We start from the raw sequence: 27,727 nt of genomic DNA, 5'->3' as shown, positions 1-27,727 counted from the left end.
TGACGAACCGTTCATCTGTTGACGTTTCACACGGTGCGTGATCATCAAAAGATGAACCGGAAGGACCACAGCCTCTTTTGTTATTTGCTATGTGAAGGTCACAAAAAAGAAACCGGCAGACGGAACTTTAGCGCTTTAGCTGGTAGGGATATTTGCCGGCGCTCTCTTCTGATTGGTTGTTCAGGCTTACGTGGCGCAGGGGTGCGGTTCTGGTTCCTGGTCGCGATGTCCTTGGTTCGATCAGGCCGGCGGTAAACCTAATTTTTAAGTGCGAATGCACTTTATAAGCGACCCCAAACCATCCACCGCCGGCGGCGGCGGCGTCCGCAGTGTTTGATTTCTATGAAATTAGTGCCTTTGATTTTCGTCGCTTATGGTGTTTGTTTATTCCGAAATTCTATCCTGGGTCCCAACTTCTATACTAAATCCCGCTTGGTCCCGTTGCGGCAGTTTTTTTTTTTTGTTCGAGACCTGCTTTTATGAATTGGGTTTAGGCCAGCAACATTAGTGCAGCCTAATTTGCCGGCTGCGAGCAGTTCCTTGCCATTGGCTGGCTGCACTCGCAGGGCATATGAAGGAACTGCTGGCAACTTTTCACCGGGCTAATCTGCAGGCAAAATAAGCGCAACCAGAAAAATGTTAGGGGCTGTGGCGTATCGCCCACTTCGTACCGCGCGTTTTACAACTGTGACGGCGTTTTTCCACGGCTTCCCCTAATTCCGTTTTTGAAAATTTCACTGGCCCCTTAGATTGCTTGCTTTGTAATCACTCTGGTTAACTGCCTGAAAAAATGCTCAACACATTTGATTAAAGTGAAATTGCTGCAAAATAGTACCGTGAAAACATTAGGCACCATTGTGTTTGCTAAAACTTACGCAGTATTATCTTTTCAAAAACCTTCTGGGGGCCTTCGAATGGATTGTCTGAGTGGTGTATTGTTTTTATATATGTGAGTTAGTAGTGAACTGTCAATTTAAAGTTTCCGTGCACCTGGCACAGGTTAAAACTGCCCCAGACAGTTAACCTGTTTTGTCTTTCAAGCATAAAACTTTGCGCGAAAGAGACTTTTATGACAACTTCAGTATGTTCTACAGAGAGCTATTGACATCACCAGCCCAGTTTGCGAGCAGTGGCCTCAGCAGCTTTCTTAGGAAACCTGCCGCAGTGGCTAAGGTGTTGCACTGCTGAGCACGAGTTCGCGGGTTCGATTCTTGGCCGCTGCGGGCACTTTTCTGATGGCGGCGAAAGCAAAAACGCCCTTGTGTACGAGATTTCGGCGCACGTTAGATGCCCAAGGGGTCAAAATTAATCCGGAGCCCTCCACTACAACCCTCCTCATTACCTTAGTAGCAACAGCGTGTTAAACCCCAACATCAACTAGCTACGTATACCATAGTGACTGTTAATGTCGTTGTACCAATTGTTTCCTGGGTCTCTTAGTGGGTAACTCCATCCGAGCCCTTACCATGTTTTGTCTTCACTTTAGTGGAAGAATTCAACCTCAAACCATGCAAGCCTCTCGCCATCACAGGAATCAATAGTCCCTGGTTTTCCGCACAGCTATGTCGTGAATGTTGTACCATCTGGCAACGTTCTTTATGGATGTTATTGTTGACTCGTAATTTCCAAGTTTCTGAGCCATATTAGTTTGCGTAGTGAGGCAGCTTTAGACTCTAGGCATGTGAAGCAACATTGCACAAGTTTAAAATACCGCTGTTTTTAAATTACCCTTTAGGATAGCTTAGAGTAATTTAGCATAATTAATGCCAGCAGTCATACAGTTTCATTTTAAAGCATTCAATGAATTTTTGAACCAAATTCGCATTGCTACAGGCTTTACTGCCATTTCTGGAACACCATGTGGGTCCTGTGTCTCCAGAAGTGGCAGCATCATCGCTCCCATCTTTAAACTTCAATTACTAATTACTGACTGTATTCCACAAAATCAAAATTCTTTCAGATTCTTGAAATTACAGAGTCAGCTTTCTGATCAGTTGTAGTAGCGTTAGTTTCTATATACATACGCTTGTTACAGCCTCTTTCATGGGCGATGACCACCGTTACTCTGTAGGCGCTCTGAAGCGGGAGTCAAGAGGAGGCATCGCCGATGTGTGGTTCTCCCGCCGAAAGTAGCAGCGGCATCTGTAAACTACTGTCACGCACCCGCCCATTGCCAGCGCGTGATTTGGCAGGTCGGACCTCTTTCACCAAGCGGCCGTAGTGCATGAAATGCAGTATGAATGCAGCATTCCTAAATGCTTATCCGTGAATGCAAGTTACGGCGATCTAAAGCAAGTTCGTGGGCAGCGTCCATAACCCAGCAGGAATGGTGGATGGTGGAAACGTGTACTCTCGCAATGCCCACTCCAACTCGCCAGTGCTGCGAGCTGTGAAATGAGGGGAACAACAGTCCCCAGGATTCAGTGGCTATACGCACGACCCCATGTGTTCTTCAGAATCGGTTACAAAACTTAGTGTCCGCTTGTCTTCATGGTGTAACTTGTCGCAGAAACAGCTGCAATAGTGAAAGTTTCCCAAAACGCATGGCCAAAAAAAATAGCGTTGTGCAGCTTGTTTGCTTCCATGCCAATCCACAAATAAACATTGGAAATGCATGCACGATGCAGAGCCTGTATGTTCGCGTGAACAGGGCAGTATGCAACGAACATACCATTCTTTACTGGCTGGGGTAGTCAATACTCTCTCGTGGCAAATATTATGGGACTCATTCGTATATGGGCTAATTATACTTGCTATGCCTTGCATGGCTTTCAAGGTCTTCTGTGCTCAAATCCTCCTGTGTTGTTCATTGCAGCAACATGGAGCCACGCCGTCGCGACTTGGGCACCAAACGTCATGTAAGGTGAGTGAAAGCACCAATTTTCTGCCCATTACTCTATCCTGTGGTGTCCACCATTTCTGCGACAAAGGGCCCTAAGGTGACAGCTGCTGCCAGTGTAGTTGCACGCAGGGACCTAAATTATCCTGTTGAGGCCTTTATTGTTCAATGTTTTACAACAAAAGTGCCAAAGGCTAATACTTTCTAAAGAAGCTAGAGGGCAGCTGTGACTGGTGCCAGTTCGCAATGAAAGGTTATCCGAGCAACACGTGTGTTCTGTTTCATGTGATTGGTGGCATTTGTGGATGCAATTTGTAGTAATTGTAAAAGGCAGTGGTCTTTCTCAACCAGGGAAGGGTGGGACATGCCACCACAGGGCTTTGAAGTTTTCACTTCTAGCTGCATCCGTAGCTGGGCATTAAAAAAGCCATGAAGAGAAAACACAAGTTTGGTTCATTCAAAAGATTGCCTCGTTAGAATCATACTGACCCCACTTTTAACGTAAACTTCGCTCAAACAAGCCACATAATTAGGAAAAAAAGGGAATGGCCATGCGACCCACTAGCTCATTTCCCGCAACAGAACCTATGATGTCACACGAGACAACTCTGCGATTGGCGGAGGGCGGCAAAAGCAAACAAAAATTAGGCAGTGTATAAGCCTGCCGAACAAGCTATTTGCCTTAAATTTAGGGCACATTCTTTTTAAAGCAGTAAGAATGGTGGTAAGTGTAAGTTACGAAAGCACATGTAAACATAGAAATACCGCTGCGTACTGCTGTTGTTAGTACTGCGCGCACTATTCTTGTTTAGCTGCACAGGACTTGCGGGGCTTTGGGGTTGTCTCAGATGACACTGGCCGATTGATTGACGCGACGGTGTCTTACATGAACATATTTGTCGAGCGAGCAGTATGTTTCACGAAACGATTTTCTCCCAGAACGAAAAAAAGGGCAGAAAACAACACGCAACGGTATGGTGGTGCCATCTAGGTTCAGTAACTTAAACAAATGCACGAATACCTCGATACCAACTCTGCCGTACAGGGTGGAGACACCCTTTGAACAGTCCCGTGCCGCTGTGATTGGGTCAACGTGCTCAGCGCGTTGTTTGTTTCATTTCCCACGCGACCCAGCAACGCGAAACAGATAAGTTTATTCAAACTTCGCCAGTTAACTGCGTTGCGGCGATACTTTTAGCGCGATTTTGATACGACTTGCTTCGGCGGCGAGCGAGCGGTCCAAAATGGCGGCCCCAGCGTGTACGTGTCTCTACTCTGTACAGCGCACGCGCGTATCAAGGGATCCTAGGCTGCAGAGCGTTCTGTGATGTCATTACAGCTACGAAAACACACGATTTAGCGGGAAAATGAACATTTTTAACATAAATTGATTAATTTCTCAGTAAATAAAACAGCGTTTGCATTCGAACAAGCGCTGGGGGAAGTACAAAACACGAAATCTTTCGAATAACACAAACTTGTATTTTATCTTCGTGGCTCTTTTAAGGGATGTGGAACAGAGAGCTACGAAGATTGTGAAACCTAATGTGCTTTAGAACAGGAGCTGTTAGTGTTTCAGTCCACAGCACTTCGGTGGCCACTACTTTTGTTGGACGTCTGCGTTGTAACCAAGCGAATGAAGACAGAAAGCGGTTGAGGAAAGTGTGGGGAAAGTGTGATGGAGGAGGGCAGTATGCTGAGCCCGCATGAGTAATTGTCAGCAGTTTTTAAAGGTTGCCGTGAAGACAAAATGTTTTTTTTTTTTTTTTTTTGAAAGATTTGGTGCTTTATATTGCTCCTAGCACTTGTCTGGCAGCAAACGATTCTTTAGACACTGGGAAATAAAACTTTTTAAAGCAAAATTTTAATTCTCCCACTGCATCGTGTGTTTTGTGATGTCAAAGATGTTCTGTCAGACGTGCAAGCCCAATGTACGCGCCCAACAGCTGTGCAATCTTGGCTGTCATAGTTGTGCCGTATGCACTGGTGCTTCTATGTTTGAGTTCATAAGTTCCACTGTTTACCTCACCATTCTTACTGCGACAAAGGGAATGTGCGCTGAACTAGCTCGTTTTGCTAGCTTATGGTATTTCCTGTTTCATTTGTATTGGATTTGGGCAGCCCAGCCAACCTCAACACGGGCTGCCCATAACATCATAGGTTCAGTGCAGAAAAATAGCTAGGGTGTTGCATGGCTGTTCTGTTTTCCTTATTACACAGCTTATTTGAGTGAAGCTTGCATTAAAAATGCATAGTTCTAATGAGGCAATATTGCAAATTAAAAAAAGAAAACTTTTATTTTGTCCTCATGGCCCCTTTATGGACCCTTCTCATTGTGCATGTGAAACATTCAAGGGACGTTGGGGTTGTCTCTCAGCCCACTGGGGATCCTGAAAGTGCCTGGGCTTGGCGTCTTGTGAAAAACAATCGGAATTGCAGGCCCAGACCTCTTTTTCACGAGGTGCAAATCAATGTGGGGGGTGAGGCAGCTTGAAGGGCACCATGGTGAAATGAAATGGGTTGAAGTTCCATGCTGTGAGGCAGGATTTTAATGGGAAATTGCAGCAGCTCTATGCACTACGGGCTCCTTGATGGTGGAAGGGGCACACCTTCTCCACATTGTAAGAGAAGTTGGATTCTACGAATGGCGGCTCTGAATGCAAATAGGTCAAGCTGGAAAATTTTTGCCGATTTGCTACAATAAGTACAACTTAATTTTTTTTGAAAAAAAAAATTAACCTCTGTATAGCACTGCTTGTGAAGAAAACTATTGCATTGGTTCAAGGTGTTGTTGCTTTTGAATTTAAAACATGCCATTACGTGTGCCCGAGGAAAGTGACACAGCTCATTAGGCAGCCAATGCTGGAGTGAGGTCACTGCTCGTTACAGCACTTTTGATTTTCAGATTTGCCTTCTCAGTTGCTAACACGCGGCCGATTCCTGCCAGAAGGGCACATGTTTGGGCCTGCCGGTCCTTGACATGAGAGTTCATCTGTACCGGCTGGAGTGTGCATCCCCTTGTAGGTATGATGATAGGTGGACAGGTTGAGTAGGGCGCTTCAGCTCGAATAATTCGTTCTGCTCCTGCGGATACACATTTGCTTCCTATTCTCAAAAGCCTCTGCCAAGCCCATGAAATTACTGAGCAATGTTAAGTGGGGTCACAGACCGTGCGCCCATCGTCCCCCTGCCAAGCTGCGTTGCAGTGTTCTTGTCAGTGCTGTCGAAATGTTTTCCCACAGTAGACTCAAACTGAGGTGGGTGGAAGGATGGAGGGGGACGACCGGTGAACACATCTGCCGCTCGACCGGACGGATGTGCGTTCCATCAGCGGTCATCGGATGTGGCTTCTATTATTTTCCCCCTGTTTGTTGCAGGAAGGGCTCAGCAGCGCAAGTAGCAAACAGTAAGGGAATCAAGGAAAGGGTCAAGTCGATGGGGTGAGCAGGGTGCCTTGTCCTCTTTTCGTCCACTGCATGAACCAACTGAGCTGAAGTTCTGTTTGCTAGATCCACAATGCTGTTGTCACTCTGCGAAGAAAAAAAATGCACAGGTGTAGGAAGTTTTCTGGATGAAGCTGCTATGCTTGTAAAACCTTGTAAAGGTGTATGGAGTTTGTTATGGCCTTGCCTCTGCACATTTTGCTTTAACATGCCGGCTTTTTTTATTTATGCAGTCAATCTTCTCTCAGTACAGAGAGGGGAACAAAATATGCAGACAAAATACATGCATTGACACTTTCAGCAACTTGAAAAAAATGGCGCCAATCCACTCTGTGAATGTGGTTGAAAAGCAAAGCTGTAAACGGCACCCACAACGATTACCTATGCAACATCACATAAATTTTCTCACTTCGCTCTACAAAACGTAAAACCAGAGAGATGTGAAATGTACTTACCCACACCCTCTATAACTTCAAAGAGATATTTTTTCCTCTGGTTAAATAAATGCAGGATGCATGAGTGGTGGTTGGTTGAGTTGTATTGGTGTAGCACGTGAGTGGAAACTTTTTTATAAAATAAAGCTCAAACCCGGTGTCAAACGATCTCACTTCTCTGCCGTCGCGGACGGAGGCGATGAGATCGGTGGCAGAGACGGGGGAGGAGCAGGATGGGGAGGAGAAGGCGGAGGAAATACTTCTATTCAGATTTCTGAACGGCCCACAGTGCGGCCCAGGGGAGTGGTCCTTCTTCACTGTAGCCCATATTACTAAGTCCGCACCGCCTGTGCCCTGTCCACCACCTGAAGCTGAGTAGGCTGAGAGGGGCAGGACAGCAGCATCTCGCATTGCTCTTGTTAGGTAGTTGACAGAAGGAGAGGAGGGTGCTCAGGGCTAAAGTCGCACACACTGATTATGTGGCAGAGTGTTCCTATTTGCGAGCAAAATTTACATTCAGCGTCGTAGTGATTTGGGCGCATTAAGTGAAGACGCGTCGGGTGTGGGAAGGAGCTGGATTGTGTGAGCCTTAGGGTAGTTTGTTGTTCTCTGGAAATGTCATGGTAATGCGAAGGTAGGGTCTGTCTCTGAAGGCGGTAATGCTGGGTTATGTCCCTGAACGAAACAAGCGGGTGACTGCCCTCGTGCAGCTCCATAGTACAGGGGGTAAAAGTGCAGGCTTGGTGGGCGTATTCGTTGCCCTCCATGGAAGCGTGAGCAGGTGTCCAAATGAGCTGAATGGAACCATTTGGGGAGTGGTTTTTTAGCACACGCAGTGAAGGTCGGGACACCAAACCCGACACGTAGTTCCGGTAGGCTTGTTGGGAATTGGCGACTACCTCACGAACCCCTCGTTGAGAGCCAAGGCAACGGCGGCCTCTTCTGCTGCCATCATGTCTTCGGTCTTGAGTGGGGCACAAGCAAGGAGGTTGGTTCTGGAGGTAGCGACGATGATGGCGTACAGCTGCCCTCGATTTTGGGGGCGTCTGTGTAGATACTGCTCAATCCCCACCGAGGGTGGTGTTGAGCGCTTGAGCCCGTGCTTGTCGGCGACCCTCGTCGTCTGAGGGGCTCATATTTCTAAGCAAAGGGAGCATATTTACTACTTGTCGCCAAAAGCCCAGGAGTACATCAAGCGAAGGGACGTTCTGTGCTGCCCAGCCAATCTGGTGAAACATGCGGCGACCTGCCGCAGTTCTGCTCATTCGGAGCTTCGATAGAAAGATGAAGCTCTATCAGATTTTCCACCGTGTAGTAGATCCCCGTGCTAAGAAGTCTCTCTGTGGCGCACTCATGGGAAGACCATTGGCTTGCTCAACCGCCTTTCTAATCATTATATAAAGCATCTTTATGTCCTCCTTGCCGAGAAGAAGACAAGGGGTTGACATAAGTGATTCTCGAGAGGACGAAAGCTTGAAGTAATTGAAAGGTATCTGATTCCTTGAGGCCTCACTTTTTGGAGGCAACTCGCCTGATCATATGTAGGATTTATTGATGCTGTGTTTGAGGCACTGCAAGGATACGTTACCCTTGGTGTTGGCGTGAAGATGTAGGCCCAGGATTTTGATGCTGGTGCTTGGAGTGATGGCCTGGCCATCAAGGAGTATTTCAATGTGTTCTTTGAGGTATCGTCTGGTGTGAGGGCGGACGAGAAAGAACTGAGATTTTTTACGCGAACACTGGAAGCCACAGGCCCATTGGCGTACTAGAAGTGAGATGCCATGGGTTGGTGTGAGCGTCGTTTAATCGCTATCTCTTTTCATTCAGCGAGAATGCAGAGGTTAAACCCATATATGTGCTTGGTCGGTGCACCACTTGCTTTACCCGTCTCCGCGTGGGCTCGTAGCTAAATCAGTAAGACTACGGGCTCTTGCTTTGTCACTCTGTTAGTTCCAGGTTTGATTCCTGGCGGTGCAGTAAATTCTTTTATTTGTTTGCGGGAGTTTTCTGGGGACACCAACGGTCGCGAAAGAACCCTTGGGGGGTAGAGGTAAAAAGCTTTGCTTTAAAAAAAACTGCAATCATAAGTTCATTGCTGTGCGAAGTTTCAAATGTCTTAACATCGGAGTTCTCAACAATATGTCACGGGAACTTGTTCCATGGTTCTATTACATCAGGAAAACACTTGTGAAAGACGTCTGTGTGAGCACCAAAAGGGCGAACTGCCGTGTCATGGTTTAGTTGGCTGCTACCTGGAGGCTGTACATAGTCTTCTATTTCGATTTAACCTTGTAATATCTGGAAAAACAACTTTAAGTGCTGCTTTTGTATTATAGTTTCCAGAAACTCTAAACTGCATAGTTTTAACATCTGGGTAACTGAATCAGTCCTTTTATACTTCAAATTTTTGGTGTGGGCTCCTTACAGCATGAGGGTATTACAAAACAGGGCACAGGAATATTGTGCGCAAGCAGCTTCGTCTTATTTAGCCTTTGCAATTTAGCATGTAAGAAAGTTTTTTGTTACCGATCCTTGGCTGCCTTCAAGGCCAGAAACCAAAAAGTTAAGTCTACTTCTGCTTTCAAAATCTGCTAGTTTTTTTGGCACATACAGTCGCCTAACGATATTTCGGATCCTTAAAGGAGCCATGAAGACAAAACACAATTTTGTGTTTTTCGAAAGATTTCGTGTTTTATAGTGCCGCCAGCGCTCGTCCAAATGCAAACAATGCTCTATTCACTGAGACATTAATTTCAGTTAAAATTTTAATTTTCTCGCTAAATCGTACGTTTTCGTGGTCTGCAATGACATCAGAGGGCCTTGTTTACCATTACTGAACCTAGATGGCGCCACCACACTGCGGCAAGCCGTTTTCTGCCTTTGGTTTGTTTGTGAACGTATTTGTGCCTGGCTTGTTTTGTTCAGAGAGACAATCTTTTCGTGAAACATGGTGCTCGCTCGACAAATACGGTCACGTAAAACATCGCTGCTTGTGTCTATTGGCCAGTGTCGTCGGAAACAACCCAAAAGCCCCGCAGTTCTGTGCAGCTAAACAAAGCATAGTGCGTGCAGTACCACCAGCAGTATGCATCAATACTTCTATGTTTACGTGTGCTTTCATAACTTCCACTGCTTGTCCACCATTGTTATTGCTTTAAAAAGAATGTGCCCTAAACTTAAGCACAAATAGCTCATTTGGCAAGTTTATAAGCTCTGCCTAATTGGAGTTTGCTTTCGCCGCCCTCCGCCAATTGCAGAGCTGTTTGGTATGACATCATAGGTTCTGTTACGGGAAATGAGCTAGTGGGTCGCATGGCCATTCCCTCTTTTTCCTAATTATGTAGCTTATTATTTATGTAGCTATGTGTCTAATTATTGTGTCTAATTTTCCTAATTATGTAGCTATGTGTCTGTGCAGTCAGCTGTTTACATTTTATATGTAACAATGTTGGAAGTGAGTGTGGCAGGTAAAAAAAAGTGGTTTTAACAAGCTGACGTAACGTTTTTTTTTTTTTTCTCTTTGACGTTTCTTTCTTTCTTTTTTTTTTTGTAAGCTCAGTATTATTCTGGCCAAAACTACTTTCTTTGGCACATCACTGTTTGCCGTGGTTGAACGTCACTAAACCAAATTTGTTGAGCAAAAGCTCGGTGTTTGCAACGAGTCTGCATGAATGCGCACAGCATTGCACCTCAAGACAAAAACGCACTGCTCCGTGCAGTCGCCCGTCTACGCGCAAACATGCAGTGATCTAGGATGCAGCCAGTGCCTCCTTGTATTGCTTTCTATCCCCCTCTCTGCACCCCTCCCCTTGGAACGAGCGAAAAGACTGTTTCAATGTGCAACCGCACAAGCGCTTTCTCTCCCAGTGCCTCCCAGGAGATTTGTGTGGCACCATGGTTCTGGCTTATGCATTGTTAGCAACCAATCAGAGTAGCCGAAAATTTCTTGGGTGTTTTTTTTCTTAGTGCCTCTAGCTTTGCTACATGGCCACATGTTCTCTTGCAGCCTCGAGGAGCTTCCAGTGGTCAGGAATGAGGTGCTCACAGACGCAGATTTGGCTGCCATTATCAGGTGAGGCTCTTTCTCCCCACGGGGCCAGCCTGCTTTCTGGAGTGTCCGTGCTCCCTCCTTGCGGTGAACATACTCGACTCTGTGAGCTACATCATTTTTCTTTGATTGTCTAAAGCTACCCAATGCTTCTGCCGAAGTGGTCTCTAAATTCCAAGCTAAATTTTATTTTCTGATTGTCCCAAGGGCAGCTGCTTGGTAATGTGGATAGGTGACGGGTCCTCTTAGCCTCGCAACTGTGCATGCCATTTGTACTGTCTAGGTGCAGGTGGGCCATGTCTCTTTGCATGCCTGCCTCTATGGGTGCCCACTGTGAACTTTTAAATTTCCCATTGGCATGAGGAGCTGCTTGCTTACTGGTGAGTTCTGAAGCCTGTGGCATGTTTGGGAGGCACTAAATTTTGTTTTTTGCTCAGTAGGTGCACAGAAATGATGCTTGCCTGCTTCCCTTTGCTGCGAAAGCATACCGTACTTTCGCGCTTATAATCCGCACCAAAAATGATAAAATTTGAGTGGCAAAGTAGGGGTGTTGATAGTATGCGAGGCGGATAGTATGCGAGGATAGTATGCGAGAGTCAGTGTATTGGACTTGCTAAATATACGCTTTTTCTGTCTCCGTCGTATGTGATGTGTTGCTTGAACAATAGCTTTGGTCAGCATTTCCTATGTCAAATGTGTGGGCAGTACACCAGTATTTTTTTCTTTTCCAGCGGGCTGAAAGGGGGGTGCGGATTATATGCAGGGGTGGGTTATACGTGCAAAAATACGGTAATTGCTGCCAAGTGGGCCAGCCTACTTTGGGGCCAACATGGCTTAATACCAATTTCCATTTGTCGAGTGTCAATGTCTGCTGCGTGTTCCGTGCAGCCAACAGTGTGTCAACGTTCCTTGCTTTGTGCAGCATGGCAGCTACTATCAGCCATTCTGGTGTTGAGGTTTACTTAGCCGGTGCAGCTGTTATGCCGAGCAGTTATTGCAGGCTTCAGTGGGTGGTTAGTTCCGGTGTTGCTGTGCCATCCCCAATGGGCACGGATAACGGGGATTTGAAAAGCTACCTCGCACCATAATGTTTCTTTATCACTTTCACCAGGCAGAGTTAACCAAATGTGTCGTGTTTGTAAACAGCATTGCAGCTGGTGAAGCGAGGCATCTCTTCATTAATAAGGTATTGGGGTGTCTGCCCACCCCCAATACTGTGCTACTGGAGCACAGGGTGGTGACATTACCATTTTGCATAGCAGTGGGCCTATTTTCTTTGCCCTTGCATGCATTGCCCAAACATGTTCGGACAAAGCCCGAGATGACCTTAGTAGTGCAAAAAGTTCATATTCGTAACCATGCACCCTACTGAGAGGCATGCACAAGTGGGTTTTTTCACATGGTAGTTCCGCGCAGTATGGTGTCACATGTTTTCCACTACAGGCAAGTAACCCTGGCTGCACTGGCTCCATTTATCTATTTCCCACGTTTTTAAGATTATGCATGAATTATGGCGAAGGTTCTGCGCAGTGGGCCGCAGAGCGATATGTGTGTGGCTGGGTTGCGTGCAGCCGGGTGCAGGGCTTCTTGGAGGAGAAGGGTCCGTCCCCGGAGGAGGAGCTGGAGCAGCTGCTGAGCGACCGGCAGGTGCGGCTGGTGCGGGCGGCCTGGGGCACCCTGGCGCCGTTCCTGACCCGCATCCGGGGCTTCTACCAGGCGGTGGAAGGGGATTTCACCTTTGTGTACTATCTGGGCCCCGAGTACGAGTGGCTGGCCCCCAGCAGCCCCCCGGCCGCTGACCCGCAGGAGCAGGGCTCCCCCGCGGCCGCTGACCAGCAGGCGCTCCCCCCTAGCGAGACGCTGGTGCCTTCCGGCGAGGACACTGCCCCTCAGGCCAAGCAGGTGCGCCCTCTCTCCAGGCGTGTTGGAAGGAATATCTTCCCACATCGTGGCACCGCACACTGGCTAAGATTTCTGGGTACCAGTCTAGGGCTGCCCCTAGTATGATGTGGCTTTTCTTTCCTTTTTGGGACTGGCAAATCAAGGAGGCCTAGCATGTGCTCATTGTTAATTGAGGTTAGGATGATGCTGTTACTGGCTCTACTAGGTTAGGTATTTAAATACGCTTTCCTCCAAGCATCATGTTTGAACGCTGTCAAGTCGTGTCGTGCACATGCTGTCTTGGTGAACCAGTAGTAATGGCCAGGGTGAAGGGTTAGCCTGCATTAATTACTTGGCGTGCCTTGTGCATTTCAATAAAACAGAATTTGGAAAGGACAAAGCCGAAGTGGAAAAGCACTTTGACTTTAAAGAAAGGACATGAACAAAAAGAATGACTCTGAAAGGCTCATGGAGCAGCGCAAGCTTTTTCTAAATGTACCCAGCAACTAGTCTATGCACTGCATCAGATGTGAATGCACACCCGAGTGTGGAAATACTTCGATTTCACCGAGGTCAAGTGATAACAGCCAGGGAGATGTAGGTTTTCAAGCTTGGTGTCGGGAAAAGGAAAGTGTGGCGGAACCTCCTTTTGTGAACCTATCTGGCAAAGGTAGAATTCTTAGCAAAACCTCCTTTTGTGAACCTATCTGGCAAAGGTAGAATTCTTAGCACCTGGGCAGCACATGTATGCATTATGGACCATATGTGCGTTGGCACGTGTGCATATCGGCTACATTTTTATGCATACAAACAACGTTTAAATGTATTTTTCTAGTTTTTTCTCTTTTCTTTTTTCACCTGTTTTCTTTTTTCAAAGTTTCAAAGCACTTTAGTACTTGAGCTATGCAGCACCAATTAGCCTCCACTGATGCCTTGTTTAATCCAAACCAAACTTAATTCTGTTGAGGAGGATGCATTGCGGTTAATTTTTCGCCCATAAAATGGCACAGCCAGCAGTGAATAAAGAGATGGCAGTTAACCTTTTTTTTTTTTTGAGCAAGTTAGGGACATGCATTGTTACCACAAACCTTCCAAGCAGTACAGCAAGCACACTGGAAAATTTGCCAGCATTCTAGAATGTGGCACGTCGATTTGCCAGCATTCTAGAACATGGAGTGCCCATTCCTTAGTGTGGGTATGGGTTTCGGGCAGATCTTAAGGCACTGGGGAACCGCTCAATTCCTGCATAGGCAAGTGTCGAGTGTGTGAGCATTGTTCTGGGGCAGAAAAGGCATGCTTTTTTGGTGTTACTGTTCCTAGTTGTAGTAGCAGTAACTACAGACCATGAATTTGGTTCTCCTTCCCGGTGTCTAGTGGTAAAAAATTGTATCTGCTGGATTTAATTTCTGCATCGGGAGTCGTGGCTTGGGCGTTTAATATTAGAGAAACTCCCACAGCAGCATGACTGCTGTACAAAGGCCCCTGCCATGCACTTCCAACCAATCTTATCCTGCATCGTCTGAATCTCTGCTTTGCCTGCAAACTTTCTTATTCTTATCCCTTGATGGCCATTTTTTTAGTGGTGTGGTCTTTCTGTGTAGCTGGCCTGTGCTTATGTGTGCCGTTTGCAAATAGCGAATGCTTTCAGACCACCACAGCACAGGCTCTGCATGATTTCTGGCGAAAATAGGGCGCTGCCACTGCCTGTCACGGGAAAGAAGGGAGAGTAGAGGCTCTCATCTATTTCCTAATGAATTGGCTTGCTTGAAACATTTCAGTGGGTGTGAAAGTACAGTCTTTGTCAATTTTCTAGGCCATGCCAAAAGTGCATGGGCTGCAAAAAATTCAATGTACGAGCTTACATCTCAAGTGAAGCTGAAACACTTGTAAAGCTAAAGAAAACACCTTCCTTTCTTACTATCATAAAATAATGGGGTCATAGTTAAATGTTAAGCTTATTTTTTTAATACTTTGTGGTCGGAAAGCCTTTGGCTTGGCCTGGAAAATTTTGGCAGACTGTACATCACACACTACGGAAACCAAAACGCACTGTTGCAATAAGAAAATGAAGTAATGCTCATATTTTCTTTTTCTCTTTCAGTGGACGGAATACATAAATGGTACTATATGTCCAGTTCTTCCGCACCAAGCCAGCTGTTACGATAAATTTCAACTTGCAGAAATGGAGAAAAGCATGCTTTTAGCCATTCTACCATTACTTGTACAAAATATTCTGATGCTTTATTTCTTAGTTGTATATAATGGACAATGCATCTGGACTACCAAAGCTAATCGGCGCGCAGTTTGTACTGTCAGGTGAATGAAGTCAGCAAAGTTAACCACAGTGTACATATTTTTTTCGTATATATGCAACATTTACGAAATGTTCTGATGCTTTATTTTCAATAATTCATGGTGGAATTGGTAAAAATGTTTCTGTGCATTTCTTTAAAATTTTGGGGCTGGCTTGGTGCCCCAGAATTGCAGAATGAAAACTATTGCGTATTCCGTTTGTTGAAACACACAAGCGAGAAAATACCCAGCACGTTATTTTGCAATTGCTAGTGTTTTTTTTTTCTCCTTCTTCCTGAAGTTTGCATATTTTCGCAGGCTAAAGCCGAGCTAATGCAAATCTGCACTCCTCCCCAAATTCTCCTGATGGCAAGAATGGTCGTGTACAATATCATAGTTCCTGATCCCTCTAGTACAGTCGAGCAACTGTGCAGTTATATCGTCTTTCAGCATTGTGTGTGTATGCATGAAGTTGTGCTTTAACAGGACAGCGATATTGGGTGGTACCCTCCTAGCATGTCCGCGGCACACGTTAAGGCATTGCTAGGCTTGAGCCGTAACCTTGAACAGGCTGGTTGCTCTGTGGAGGTGTTGTCATTTTGGCTGGATGATGGGGGCCATACAGTGCACCCCCCTCCGGATGCTGTTGTTGCCGGGCAGCCAGTTTCTGTATAGCATTGCTTGACACAGTTGCTCCAGTAGCGGAATCAGAGGCCGCAGTGCATCTGGCCTTGCCTCTTCCACTGCTCTGGGCCATATGAACTGGCAGAGTGCACACGGGGCACTTGTGGGGCACTTTCAAGAAATGCTATCAAAAAAATTTTTAGCAGGTGATGTGAGCCACTGCAAAAAGTACTTTGCTGCCGCTTTTTTAGCTAAGGTGGTTGGGTAAAATTGCGGCAATATTAGAGGGGAAATGCACAAAGAGAAGCAACGGCAGCCATTGGGACAAAAGCTTATCTGGAAGACTTGTTTGCACAAGTTGTGTAGAGCAAATTGGGGGGATCGCATTGAGCAGCTAAGCGCAGCACAGTGGATGCTGGCAGATGTAACCTGACTGGTGGTAGGAACCAAATAAGGCAAAGAATGTTTGTGGCAGGCAGAGCATAGACCATGTGGCATAGGAGCGTTTGTTCTTGGAACATTGCTGGCATTAAGTTGAAGTGGATGGATGTGTCCAACTTCTTCACCCATTTTAGCCAGCAGTGTTCTAACAAAAATTGGCTGCACAGCTGCTTGCTGTGCTGCAAATGCTATCGAAAGGCGATGGATGGTCTTCTGCCATGTAACTGCTTTGGCTTCCATTGTGTGGGCATAACTTGGATTGTGCTGGATCATGCAATGCCCCGTTTCGTATGTGTGTAGTAGTTCAAGTCGTAAGGCGGTGCAGTTTTGTGCCACTATTGTTGCGCATCCAGCACCCTCCCACTCTTTAGTTCTCTCCTTCCCTCTTGCTCCTTCCGTGATGAATACCATGGAGTTTTGCCCAATTCAATTCAGTTTTCTCACATTAACCCTGCTCACACACCATCTATTAGATACTTCTTTTTTGTACTCTTGAAACAGCTCAAGAAGTGTTATTTTGGTACTTGCTTTTGTCACCAGTCTTTGGTCCTTTTTATTCGTTCTCATTAAAAGCAATCCAGCACATATTTTAGAACAATGCTATTGTCTGTTATGTACTTACAATTTCCTCAAATATGCCTAATGGTTTCTTCCAGTCTTAGTAGTTTGGAGAGGTCTAGTCTGTATATAATTGTATTTATTTATTTAGACAATACTGCAAGCCAGGATTAGGCCCAAGCAGGAGTGGGAAAGTGATTACATATTATATCAGCCAAAAGTAATTATACAATCTCTAAGAAACATCAACAAAAATGACAGACAGACTACCGTATTTACTCGCGTAATCCTCACACTCGCGTAATCCTCGCACCCCTAATGTGAGCCACCAAAACTTGGATTTTTTGGTTCCTCGCATAATCCTCGCACCCGCACTTTGCAGCGGCGAAAGTTACCTACTCGCGAAACCCGCATGGTGCACGCGCTCTCCAACACGCGCCCTCCCTCGCCGCCTCTCCATTCGGCGGAGAGCGCTGTGTATCCAAGGCCATCCAGGCGCCCTAACAACCTGCATGGCTACTCCCTAACAGGCGCCTTAAAACGCTGCTCACACTGTCCTTGAGCCGGTTTCGCACATGTTTCGCGTGCGCGCAACTAGACGGTGTTCGCGCAGCCCGCTGTCGTGTCGCCGTCGTGGTCCCGCCGTTGAGCGGCAGCAGTCAGTGAGTCACTCGCGTCAGTGGTGCATAGCTCGCAGCCATTTTGAGAACTTTTTGATCTCTTGGTTTTGTGCTTGGTGCCGCTTCGCCATGGGGAAGAACGCCAGCTACACTGCCGCTTTCAAACTGAAAGCGAAAGAGTACGCGATCGAACACGGCAACCGTACCGCAGGCAGGCACATGCTTCGGCGTCACCGACTTCAACGTGCGTTACTGGAGTAGGGCTTGCACATACGACGACGAGATAGGGCGCGCGCCAGACAGCAAAGGCAGCAATTTCATGATCGCTGATCGACGGGAGACTATTTACGTTGTAAATAATAAAATAAAAAGAAATAGCTGCTGTTGGCAACACTGAGCTTACATATACAAAAAACGACCACTACATTTAGCGGGATTGGCATAAGGCAAATTGGCAACACTGTGCACCGGATTTTTTTCCCCGCAAAATTCTCGCACCCCTAACTTGCATTGACTTTTCAGAAAAAAAACTGCGAGGATTATGCGAGTAAATACGGTATTACTACACATGAAAAAGCTGCTCAAGTGATGCATGCAGATTCGGCGAAGTAAAGACAGTGGCAGGGAGATTGTTTCATTCAGATATTGTTTGCGGGAAAATTGAATATTTATAGGCGTTTGTGCAGGCGAATATGGGGGTAAATTTAAGAGTGGTATTGCCTCGTAGACCGGGGGGAAAGAGGGGCAAGGTATAATGATGGGTCAAGGCGCAGTTTGCGGTTCCAAAGATCGGCGAGAAATTTTAGTCGATTGCTTGTGCTCCGAGATTCCAGCGTTGGAATTTTGTTGTTCTGCATGGGTGTGGTAGGCGAATCGTGTCTTTGATAGCGGTTATAGATGAAGCGAACAGCTTGCCTTTGAATTTGCTCGCGTTTGCCAATATATTTTTTTGTGGGTGGTTCCCAGACCACTGAAGCGTACTCAAGGCGCGATCGAATTAATGTGTTTTAAGCCAACAATTTGATGTTAGGTGGAGGTCAAGCATCCTTTTAATTTTTGGCCGGGCAGTTGGATTGACTGACACAGACTGTCCAAAGTGATCATGTTTAGGTATTCCAAGAAAGAGTGTGTCTTTAACTGCCCCCTCCCCCTTCTCAGCGATTCCGAGTCAAGAGATCCAAAGAGTCAAAAGATCCAACGGGTCAAAAGGTCCAATATTGGATCTTTTGACACGTTGGATCTTTTGACTCGTTGGATCTTTTGACTCACTGTGGACCTTTCGACCCATTGGATCTTTTGACTCGTATTGGACCTTTTGACGCGGCTAAGGCGAGTCAAAACGTCCAACGAGTCAAGAGGTCCAATATTATACATTCTGACTTCTATCTTTTGACACGGCCGTAAGGCCAGTCAAGTAATCTAGTCTCTGTATGGGCCGCACCTTGGCGCACTTATGTTTGCGAATGGTCAAGACTACAGTTCCGCTGCCTCTTCGTTTTCCCTACAAGGAGCGTGTTCACTCGTTCTAAGCCCAAATTTCCGAGGCATATGCTGGTTTTTCTTTCAAGTATATATGCATGTCGCTCTCATACAAAAATACGTTCGCGTCACGGGCATGGGAAATTATCTCATTGGTTAAGCGCACATTAACAATGCCATTTACCGGCTTCAGTCATTCCAGTATAGGGCATTTCGCTTTCGGGGCGTTTCGGTACACGAAGCTTCCGGTACAAAAATCAATTCAAGCTTGCGTTGTAGGCAGCAAGATGTGTGCGACGTGGCAGCTGCAGGCACAAAAATCTTATTTATTTCACGTGTTCTTGCTCGTAATTCTGCGTTATTTTAACGTAGTGAAAAGGTCATGCGGCCTTACCAAATGAAGCACTATTTGTCTGCGGAATTTTTTCCGGAATAACTGTAGCTTTGAGATAATATTATTGTTGCATATATCGTTTTCTTTTTAGCGTTTTATTATTACCATATCTTTGTTTAAAAATCAGTGAAGGTAACAATTTTTTTTTCACTTTTGAGTACCTGTGATAGCAGCTGCGTAATTTATCGCCTTCTCTAATGGATAGGAACCAGTCGCTTTCTAAATCAATCACAAAATACTTGTTATTTTTTGCATTTTGCATCCATGTGCTCTTCTGTTTGCTGATAACAAAACGCACATAAGGCCTTATTACGAATGCGTTACCAAGGGCACCTTCTCTACCCCGCCGGACGTTTCCGTTTCGGCGTCACCCCACCTTTTTCCAGGAAATCGGTGTGCTTAGTGTATTTGTGTTTTCAAATACCCAAAGGCATTTTTAGTGCTTTCTTGAATACCCAAAGGCATTTTTCATGCTTTCTGGAACATACATAGATTGAATTTCCTGAAAGGAGGGCTCATTTGTCATTTTCGGCGTTCTTCCTCAAAGCGTACTGGTCATACTTCGGCCGTGGCTTTGTTCTTATCCGAGACAAATGCCATCATCAGCTCCCCACCCCCCGTACCTCTTAACCTGCACAAAAGGGAAAAATCACTTATGGAAGCGAAGCCACTCAAGCAGGGGCTAGCACTACGTTATCGAGAGTGTCAAAAAAAAGAGACACGCGGACTGCAACCAGCGGCTTCAGGTTATTATGACGGGCTTCAACTCAGGTCGCCTAGAAACCTAGTAACGAGCTTCCTAATAGCGAGAAACCTGGTAATTAGCTTCAAATAATGGTCATTCATTTGATGGATGTTGGCTTTTATTAACACGATGAAGAACATTTGTCCGGAATATTTTCAGCAGCAATCATGTAAGTCAGCACAGCGTAGCTGAATATGAGTGACATGGGGTCGTGGCTCGTTGACATCACTAAGCTCACATTCTACACAAGCAATAACTACCAAATTATCCTAATGTAATAGTATCCAATGACAGAGGAACGACAAAATAGAACAACCTGAGAAAATAATGAGAAATAAAAACAAGCTTTATGAATGGTATTGTTCATAACATTAAAATTAGCCGCCGCTTAATTCGGAGCGCCAAGTCCATAGCTTCTACAGTTAGAAGTGAAAGTTCAAGGGAGCCAAAACAACACTAAAAGTACAATAAAATGACGTAGTCTATAAATTACATACCCTAGCCATGGCTCTAAAGGTTCTCATAATTGTCGGACCTTCTGACGCGGTTTCGGAATTATTGGACCTTTTGACACATTGGATCTCCTGACTCGCTGGATCTTTTGACTCGCTTTGGACCTTTTGACTCGTTGGATCTTCTGGCTCTTTGGACCTTTTTACCCATTGGATCTTTTGACTCGGCTGTCACGTGATTATTGGATCTTTTGACTCTTTGGACCTTCTGACTCTTTGGATCTCTTGACCATAAGCGCTTCTCAGCTATGCTTGTTCTGCCTGTCGTTGCAGGATGGTCCAGATAAGGATGACATAGCGGCAATGGAGATGGGTGGGATGTCGTCCATATGGAGCGTTTGTGCCAGTCCATGCAGCACCGACAGCTTGGGCAGTGGCTCGTACGTCACTGCCCTGGATGAGATGGAGGTGTGGGAGGAAGAGGAGAAAGAGAAGAAAGAGAAAGAGGAGGAGGGGGGGAAGGAGGAGGAGGAGGTGGAAGAGAGGCGACATGTGTGGACCCAGACTGCCCATCCCTACTGGGAGTCGCGCGCCATCTGTGAAACTGAGGCTCAGACGGACATCGACTTCGAGGTAACTTTTTGTCTTGTCTCTACAGCATTTGAGCTGTGAATAAGCGTGTAGGTCTGTTGATAAAATTGTTGCTCCGAGAGGGCAAAGGCAGGGCAGGACGTGTAGTGGCCAGTCTTTTCTTCACTCTGGCCATGCGCTGTATTCGTATGCAAGTTTTATCATACTTGCAATATTTTGTTTCTTTGAACCCATTGCTAGAGCTGCACCTTGTGCAGCTGGCTACCCTGTTCGAGAGTTAGTTCAGCGTTGTCCAAGCCTGTTTCATATTTCAAGCTCATTCAGCCAGTGTACAGGAACCCCGTTACTGTGAACTCCACTTTAGCGAAATATTTCCAATTCCTCGTCTGCTAGCCATAGAAGCTAATGCAGCAAGGTCCTCGCCACAGTGAAGCATTTATCAGGCTTTTTTTTCGCTTCAACAAAATTTTTACTCCGTGGAGCAAAAAAAAGCCATCTGTACTAAGGCGCAAGCTGAGTTCACCAAACCGGTGGTGCAGCCAATTCGTATTCAGTTGAAACTACGCAAATGAGGTCATGAATGAGCGCTGCTGGCACTATGCCATGGTGTATGAGTTGTGAGAAGCTGTCATTGCAGTTTTCTTTCTACTGTTCAAAGTCAAAAGCAAAACATGAAAGAAGCTCACACTAACACATAAGACTTGCAGGTAGCGAAGCTGTACACAACCTTCACAACCATCATGAAGGTTCAAGCCTACAATTACCCCGCACGGGGCACCTTGAGCAATCTTGGTGACGGTACTGGCGATACCGCGTACCCCGAGCCCCCAAACATAAGCTGGATCCAACCGCGGCGATGTGTTTATAGGTGGAGGATTAGAAACCACGAACGGTGGCCGTCGGAGCCCAGGTCAAGCTCCGGCGGATGGGCTCCCTGTCTGTTTACCAGGCAGGGAGCTCCGGGACCTCTCAGGCTATCAGGGTAAGGTTTGAGAAGAAAGTACCCCCGTCCCCTGCTTCTATACTATGATGTATGGCATTCTCTAAACCCCCCCCCCCCCCCCAAACGTGATCGGTCCCTGAAAAGGGGCCGCACCGAAGTATCTTTTCCTTTATTGCCATCTTTGACATTTCCTGAACCAGATAATTTTTCTCGATTTCTTGTCATGGAATCCATCAATCCAACCCACCCTCTTGCATCTCAGTCAGTCTTCTTGATTGCCAAGTATCTTGAAGCCATAGTAGGAAAATCGTATAAGTGCAAAAAACAAAAGTCTGGTGAACTCCTAATTGAAATAAATGACAAGCAGCAGTCTGCAAAGCTTCTTGCTCAGACTAGACTGGCTGATCTCGACATCCGGGTCACACCCCATCGGAGCCTCAACAGCTCGCAGGGTGTGATATCCGAGACAGACCTGCTGAACGAAACGGATGTGGATCTCCTTGCCGGCTTGAAGGATCACGGCGTCACTGCCGTGAGACGCATCACTATCCGCAGAGACGACAGGGAGATTCCGACCAAACACATTATCTTGACTTTCGACCGCGCAGTTCTTCCACAATACATAAACGCAGGTTTTATCCGTTGCTCCATTCGTCCCTACATCCCGAACCCGCGGCGCTGTTTTAAGTGCCAGAGGTTCGGGCACGGTACGAACTCTTGCCCTGGCCGAATGACGTGTGCAAAATGCGCGGCGCACGATCATCCTAGCGAGAACTGCCCATCCGAAACTCTCACTTGTGTAAACTGTGGGGGGCCGCATGCAGCGTACTCCCGCAAGTGTGAAAAATTCCAAATGGAAAAAAAGATAAGTAACATCAAGGTCACGGAGAACATCACCTTCCCAGAGGCGCGAAAGAGGTTCGCCTCTTTCCCTCTGGGGAGGTACGCAGACGCGGCTCGCCGGGGGGCGGAGCGGCGTCTGGTTTCCACAGGGACCCAGTTCAGCGAGTCTGACCTGGTCCCGCCTCCGCCCCCCGCTGGGTTGCCTCACGCAGCCCAACCCGGCACCACGCCGCTTGCTGAGGCAGCAGCGGTTGTGGTGCAAACCACTTCTGTCGGGAACGGTGCCACTCCCGCCTCTGTCTCCCCGTCCTCCAGTCCGTTGGAGGGTACCGAGGTGATGGACACCACGGGCCCCGCACCGGCTCCCACCGTCACCGCACCGCCCGTGCCACCTCTGGTGCCCCGGACGCCCTCGGCGGTGGCGGCTCAAACGAAGGGCTCCCGAGGGGGGGCCAAGTCCGGGGGGCCCGGTTCGTCAGGCACCCCTCGGACATCCGACGACGAGATGGATGTCGGGCCATTCCTGTCTGCAACGCAGCGCAAGGAGCGGCCACCGACTTCCAAGCCTACAGACAGGCCTAAAAAGCCTAACCCCAGAGTAACAGCCCCGAAAGACGACACATGAACACATACACACACTCCATTCATTCTTAAACCTAAATAATGGGAACAGAACACATCATTCAATGGAACTGCAGAGGCCTCCTTAAAAATCTTGATGATGTGTATGATATCCTGCATGCCAATCAGCCAAGTCTCATGTGTCTCCAAGAGACTCACCTCAATTCCAAACAGACTAATTTCTTAAATAGGTACATGGTATTCAGAAAGGACAGGGTTGGCTGCACACACTCTTCAGGAGGTGTGGCAATTGTCGCCCGGAAATCCTTAGCCTGCCACCCTGTCACTCTGAACACTGTCCTCGAGGCTGTAGCAATTCGAACAATAATATTTAATAGGTTGGTAACGGTGTGCTCCATTTACATTCCTCCTGATCATGCACTTTCGAGCTCTGATTTCGAGGCGCTGGTCGACCAGCTGCCCGAATCATACATCCTAACAGGCGACCTTAATGCGCACAACTCTCTTTGGGGCTCCTCCAGAACGGATGCCCGAGGTCGCCTGATAGAGAAATTTCTTACATCTTCAGGAGCATGCCTTTTCAACAAAAAACAGCCTACATACCATAACTTAGGACATAATACGTACTCACATCTCGACTTGGCTATTGGTTCTGCAATTCTCTTTCCATGTCTTGAGTGGGGCGTGGGCACGGACCCATATGGTAGTGACCACTTCCCCACATCCCTAACATACAGAGGTAAAGGCCCATGCAGTCCATCTGCCCATAACAGGTTTAATGAATCAAAAGCAAACTGGAGTACATTCACAGAAACATCTAAACTACACCACACAACCATAAAACACCTACACGTGGAGGAAGCAGCCCAACTCCTCACGGCGCACATCCTCGACGCCGCCGAAAAGTCCATTCCCCACGCCTCTGGTGCCCCGCGCAACCAGCGGAGGCCGTGGTGGAATGAGGACTGTAGGCGGGCGCGAGAGGCCCAGAACAAGGCGTGGGGTATCCTTCGTCGGTACCCCACGTCGGGAAACCTCCTCTTGTTCAAACGGGCCAAGGCGTTAGGAAAACGTGTGCGCCGTGGGGCAAAACGAGAGAGTTGGCGTACATTCATAACATCAATAAACTCCTACACAGACACAAGGAAAGTATGGACACGAATACGTAAACTCAAGGGACAACAAACACACAGCCTGCCTCTGGTCAGCACTACAGGGGACACACTTGAAGACCAGGCTGACACACTCGCACAACACTTCCAACACGTGTCCAGTTCAGCACACTACACGAATACTTTCCTGAAACATAAAGCCTGTTGTGAAAAGAAGTCCCTACGCGACAACAACAAATCACAGACTTCTTACAGCTCCCTGTTTTCACTACATGAGCTGAGGGCTGCTTTGAGCACGTGTAAACCCTCAGTTCAGGGCCCAGACAACATCACATACACAATGATACAACACCTGCACGCAGACACTCTTCTAACACTCTTACGCATATATAACAAGATATGGCTTTCGGGGCACATTCCAAACTCTTGTAAGGAGGCTATAGTTGTAGCTTTCCTGAAGGAGGGAAAGGACCCGTCGTCCCCCTCAAGCTACCGTCCTATAGCCCTGACGAGCTGCCTGTGCAAGCTCTTCGAGAAGATGGTAAATCGCAGGCTCGTGTACTTCCTCGAGTACAACAGTCTTCTCGAGGGCTGCCAGGCAGGCTTTAGGGTGGGGCGATCAACGAACGATCAACTGGTAGCTCTTGACTCGTACATCAAGGATGCCTTCGCGCATAAGCAGTATTGTTTAACTGTCTTTTTTGACCTTGAAAAGGCATACGACACCGCTTGGCGTTATGGGATCCTTAGGGACCTCAAGTCATTCGGTGTATCGGGTAACATGTTAAACACTCTTTTTAGTTACTTGTCAGACAGAACGTTTCGAGTAAGAGTTGGTTCTGCACTCTCAAACGTTTACGTGCAAGAAAATGGCGTGCCACAGGGTGGCGTGTTGAGCTGCACTCTCTTCATAGTAAAAATGAACTCTCTTGGTAAGGCACTGCCACCTACAATCTCTTATTCCATGTATGTAGATGACGTGCAGATATCCTATAAATCATGCAATATGTCAATCTGCGAACGTCAAGTCCAGCTTGGTGTAAAGAAACTTGCCGGCTGGGCAGACAAGAATGGTTTTAAATTAAATCCTGTAAAAAGCTCCTGCGTTGTGTTCTCCAGGAAGCGCGGGGTTCATATGGACCCAGACATTACTCTTAATGGCGTGTCGCTTCCTGTGAACAAGGAGCACAAGTTCTTAGGTGCAAGGAGCACAAGTTCTTAGGTGTTGTGTTTGACCAGAAACTCACATTCATTCCACACATCAAGGAACTTAAACATAAATGTCTGAAAACAATAAATATACTTAAGGTTCTCTCCCATCAATCTTATGGTTCCGACAAAGAACTCCTACTACGGCTCTATACTGCTTTGGTTGGGTCTCGTTTAGACTATGGCAGTGTGGTATATGGGTCGGCGACTAAAACAGCGTTGCGAATGCTTGACCCAGTGCTACACTTGGGGCTTCGTCTCGCCTCGGGTGCTTTTCGCACTAGCCCTGTCGAGAGTCTGTATGTCGAGTGTGATAAGTGGAGCCTTGAGAACCAACGAACGTACATGGACTTGCTATATGCTTTTAAAATTTCATCACTGAATAATCATCCTTTTTATGCTGTCTTTAACGATACATCAACAACTCTGCTCTTTGCAAATCGCCCATCCGTTCCTCTGCCCTTTTCACTTAGAGTGAGAGAGCGAGCCTCGGATCTCAGTGCTTCGTTTTTAGATGTGTACAGGTCATCCTTTTCTAACAGTTTACCGCCTTGGCAAGTTCGCCCTGTGTCGTGCGACCTTTCTTTTATGAGACTTGACAAAAATCGTGTACCACGAGCTGCAATACTGCAGCACTTTCTGTCTTTGCAGTTTAAATACACATGTGCAGAATTTTATAGTGACGCTTCTAAAACCTCCAGTATGGTGTCAGCAGAAGCGTATGGAATTTCTTCAGCAGAAGCGTATGGGATTTTACTGATTGTACGACACATCCTTGAAAATCACATTCCCAATTCCATCTAATATACAAATTCTTTGAGTGTTGTTCGCGCACTGTCATCGCACAAGCCCCCCAGAAACCACATAGTTAATCTTGTGTTCTGCACTATCATGTCTGTGTATGCACAAAAGCATGAGCTGGTCCTCTGCTGGGTCCCAGGACACGCAGGGATCTCTGGGAACGAGTTGGCAGACGAGAGGGCCGGTGCTGCTGCACTCAGGAACACTGTGGACATTACAACGGTACCCTACACAGACCTCAAGCCACACATAAGACAACACCTGCGCAGAACATGGCAAACACACTGGGATGAACAGACAGACAACAAACTACATGTAATAAAGCCACACTTGGGACGGTACACATCTGACTCGCACAACAGACACACGGAAGTCGCCTTCGGTAGGCTACGGATAGGGCACACGCATGCAACTCACTCGTATCTGCTGACGGGATCTCCTAGGCCCCAGTGCAGCAGTTGCGGAGAGGCCCTATCCGTAGTGCACATACTAATAACATGCAAGGCACTTCACACAACAAGACACAAACACTTCAGAGAACTCTACAGACAACATATCCCACTACATCCATCGCTGTTTCTAGGTGACGAAGCCATTGTTTCTGTTAAACGTGTGTTTGAGTATTTGTCCGACGTTAAGTTTTTAAACCTCATTTCCTATCACGCATAATCAAATCTGGCCCTATACACCAGCCATCACCATTATTGTAACTGATTTTACTATGTTCGGTTGACATGTTTCTTTTTTACCTACCTTTTTGTGGTAACCACTTCACTTCATTAAATAAACTTTCCTTTGGCGCTCTTTGCCCCTAGTCGGCCTTGCGCCATAAAAACCCAACCATCATCATCATCAAGCCTACAATTACAGCGGATTTGCTTTGTCTTCGCAGCCGCAACGACCTTTACCCAGAGCGTTGTTGCTAAAAGTGTGAGCTTTTTCATGTTTCTGGAAGTGATAATCATTGGGCATCTCCTTGGAAGGGCATCCGCTGTAGACCTTTTCAACTTCTTCATCCTGGGAGCTGCCATTTTATCAGTGGGCTGTGCTAGCGGCCCTATAATTGGCACAGTCGACAGGAATATGTAACTGCGCATGTGCAACACAGCCCAGGATATGTCCTGATCTTATGAAAGATTAACGCATGAAAAGGTTTATAACGTGTCGTTCTCGTTCTGAGCAAGCGTTGCACGATTAAGGCAAACGCTGGAATCTTTCTCATTCTGAGCAAGTGTTGCAACGATAGCAGCAAATGCTTGCATGCATCTTCTGGGATGGCCAGGATAGAATGTCTGGGTCACTGCTTTGCCAGGTAGAAACCACTTGGTTCACTACCACATTCTTTTGAGGGGGGGGGGGGGGCTAATCATACGTGGCATTTTTTTATAAATCGTGG

The 27,727-nt window shown here is 46.8% G+C and overlaps 1 protein-coding gene across 1 annotated transcript in view; it reads left to right on the top strand.

Annotated features, from left to right (window-relative positions):
* LOC144157864 (uncharacterized) overlaps positions 1 to 27,727 on the top strand; it is a 70,562-nt gene that overhangs the window by 905 nt on the left and 41,930 nt on the right. The window contains exons 2-6 of the mRNA XM_077688618.1: positions 2,816 to 2,863; positions 6,217 to 6,279; positions 10,723 to 10,788; positions 12,336 to 12,666; positions 20,584 to 20,883. Of these exons, the coding sequence (XP_077544744.1) occupies positions 2,820 to 2,863; positions 6,217 to 6,279; positions 10,723 to 10,788; positions 12,336 to 12,666; positions 20,584 to 20,883 (804 nt within the window). The 5' untranslated portion in view covers positions 2,816 to 2,819. The remainder of the gene's footprint in view (positions 1 to 2,815; positions 2,864 to 6,216; positions 6,280 to 10,722; positions 10,789 to 12,335; positions 12,667 to 20,583; positions 20,884 to 27,727) is intronic.

Source organism: Haemaphysalis longicornis, unplaced genomic scaffold (genome assembly GCF_048455015.1).
Source record: "Haemaphysalis longicornis isolate Haplotype H1 unplaced genomic scaffold, Haemaphysalis longicornis Haplotype H1 scaffold_1, whole genome shotgun sequence".
NCBI classification, from domain to species: domain Eukaryota; kingdom Metazoa; phylum Arthropoda; class Arachnida; order Ixodida; family Ixodidae; genus Haemaphysalis; species Haemaphysalis longicornis.
The sequence above is the reverse complement of the archived record's forward strand: the minus strand, read 5'-3'. Positions and strand labels throughout refer to the sequence as shown.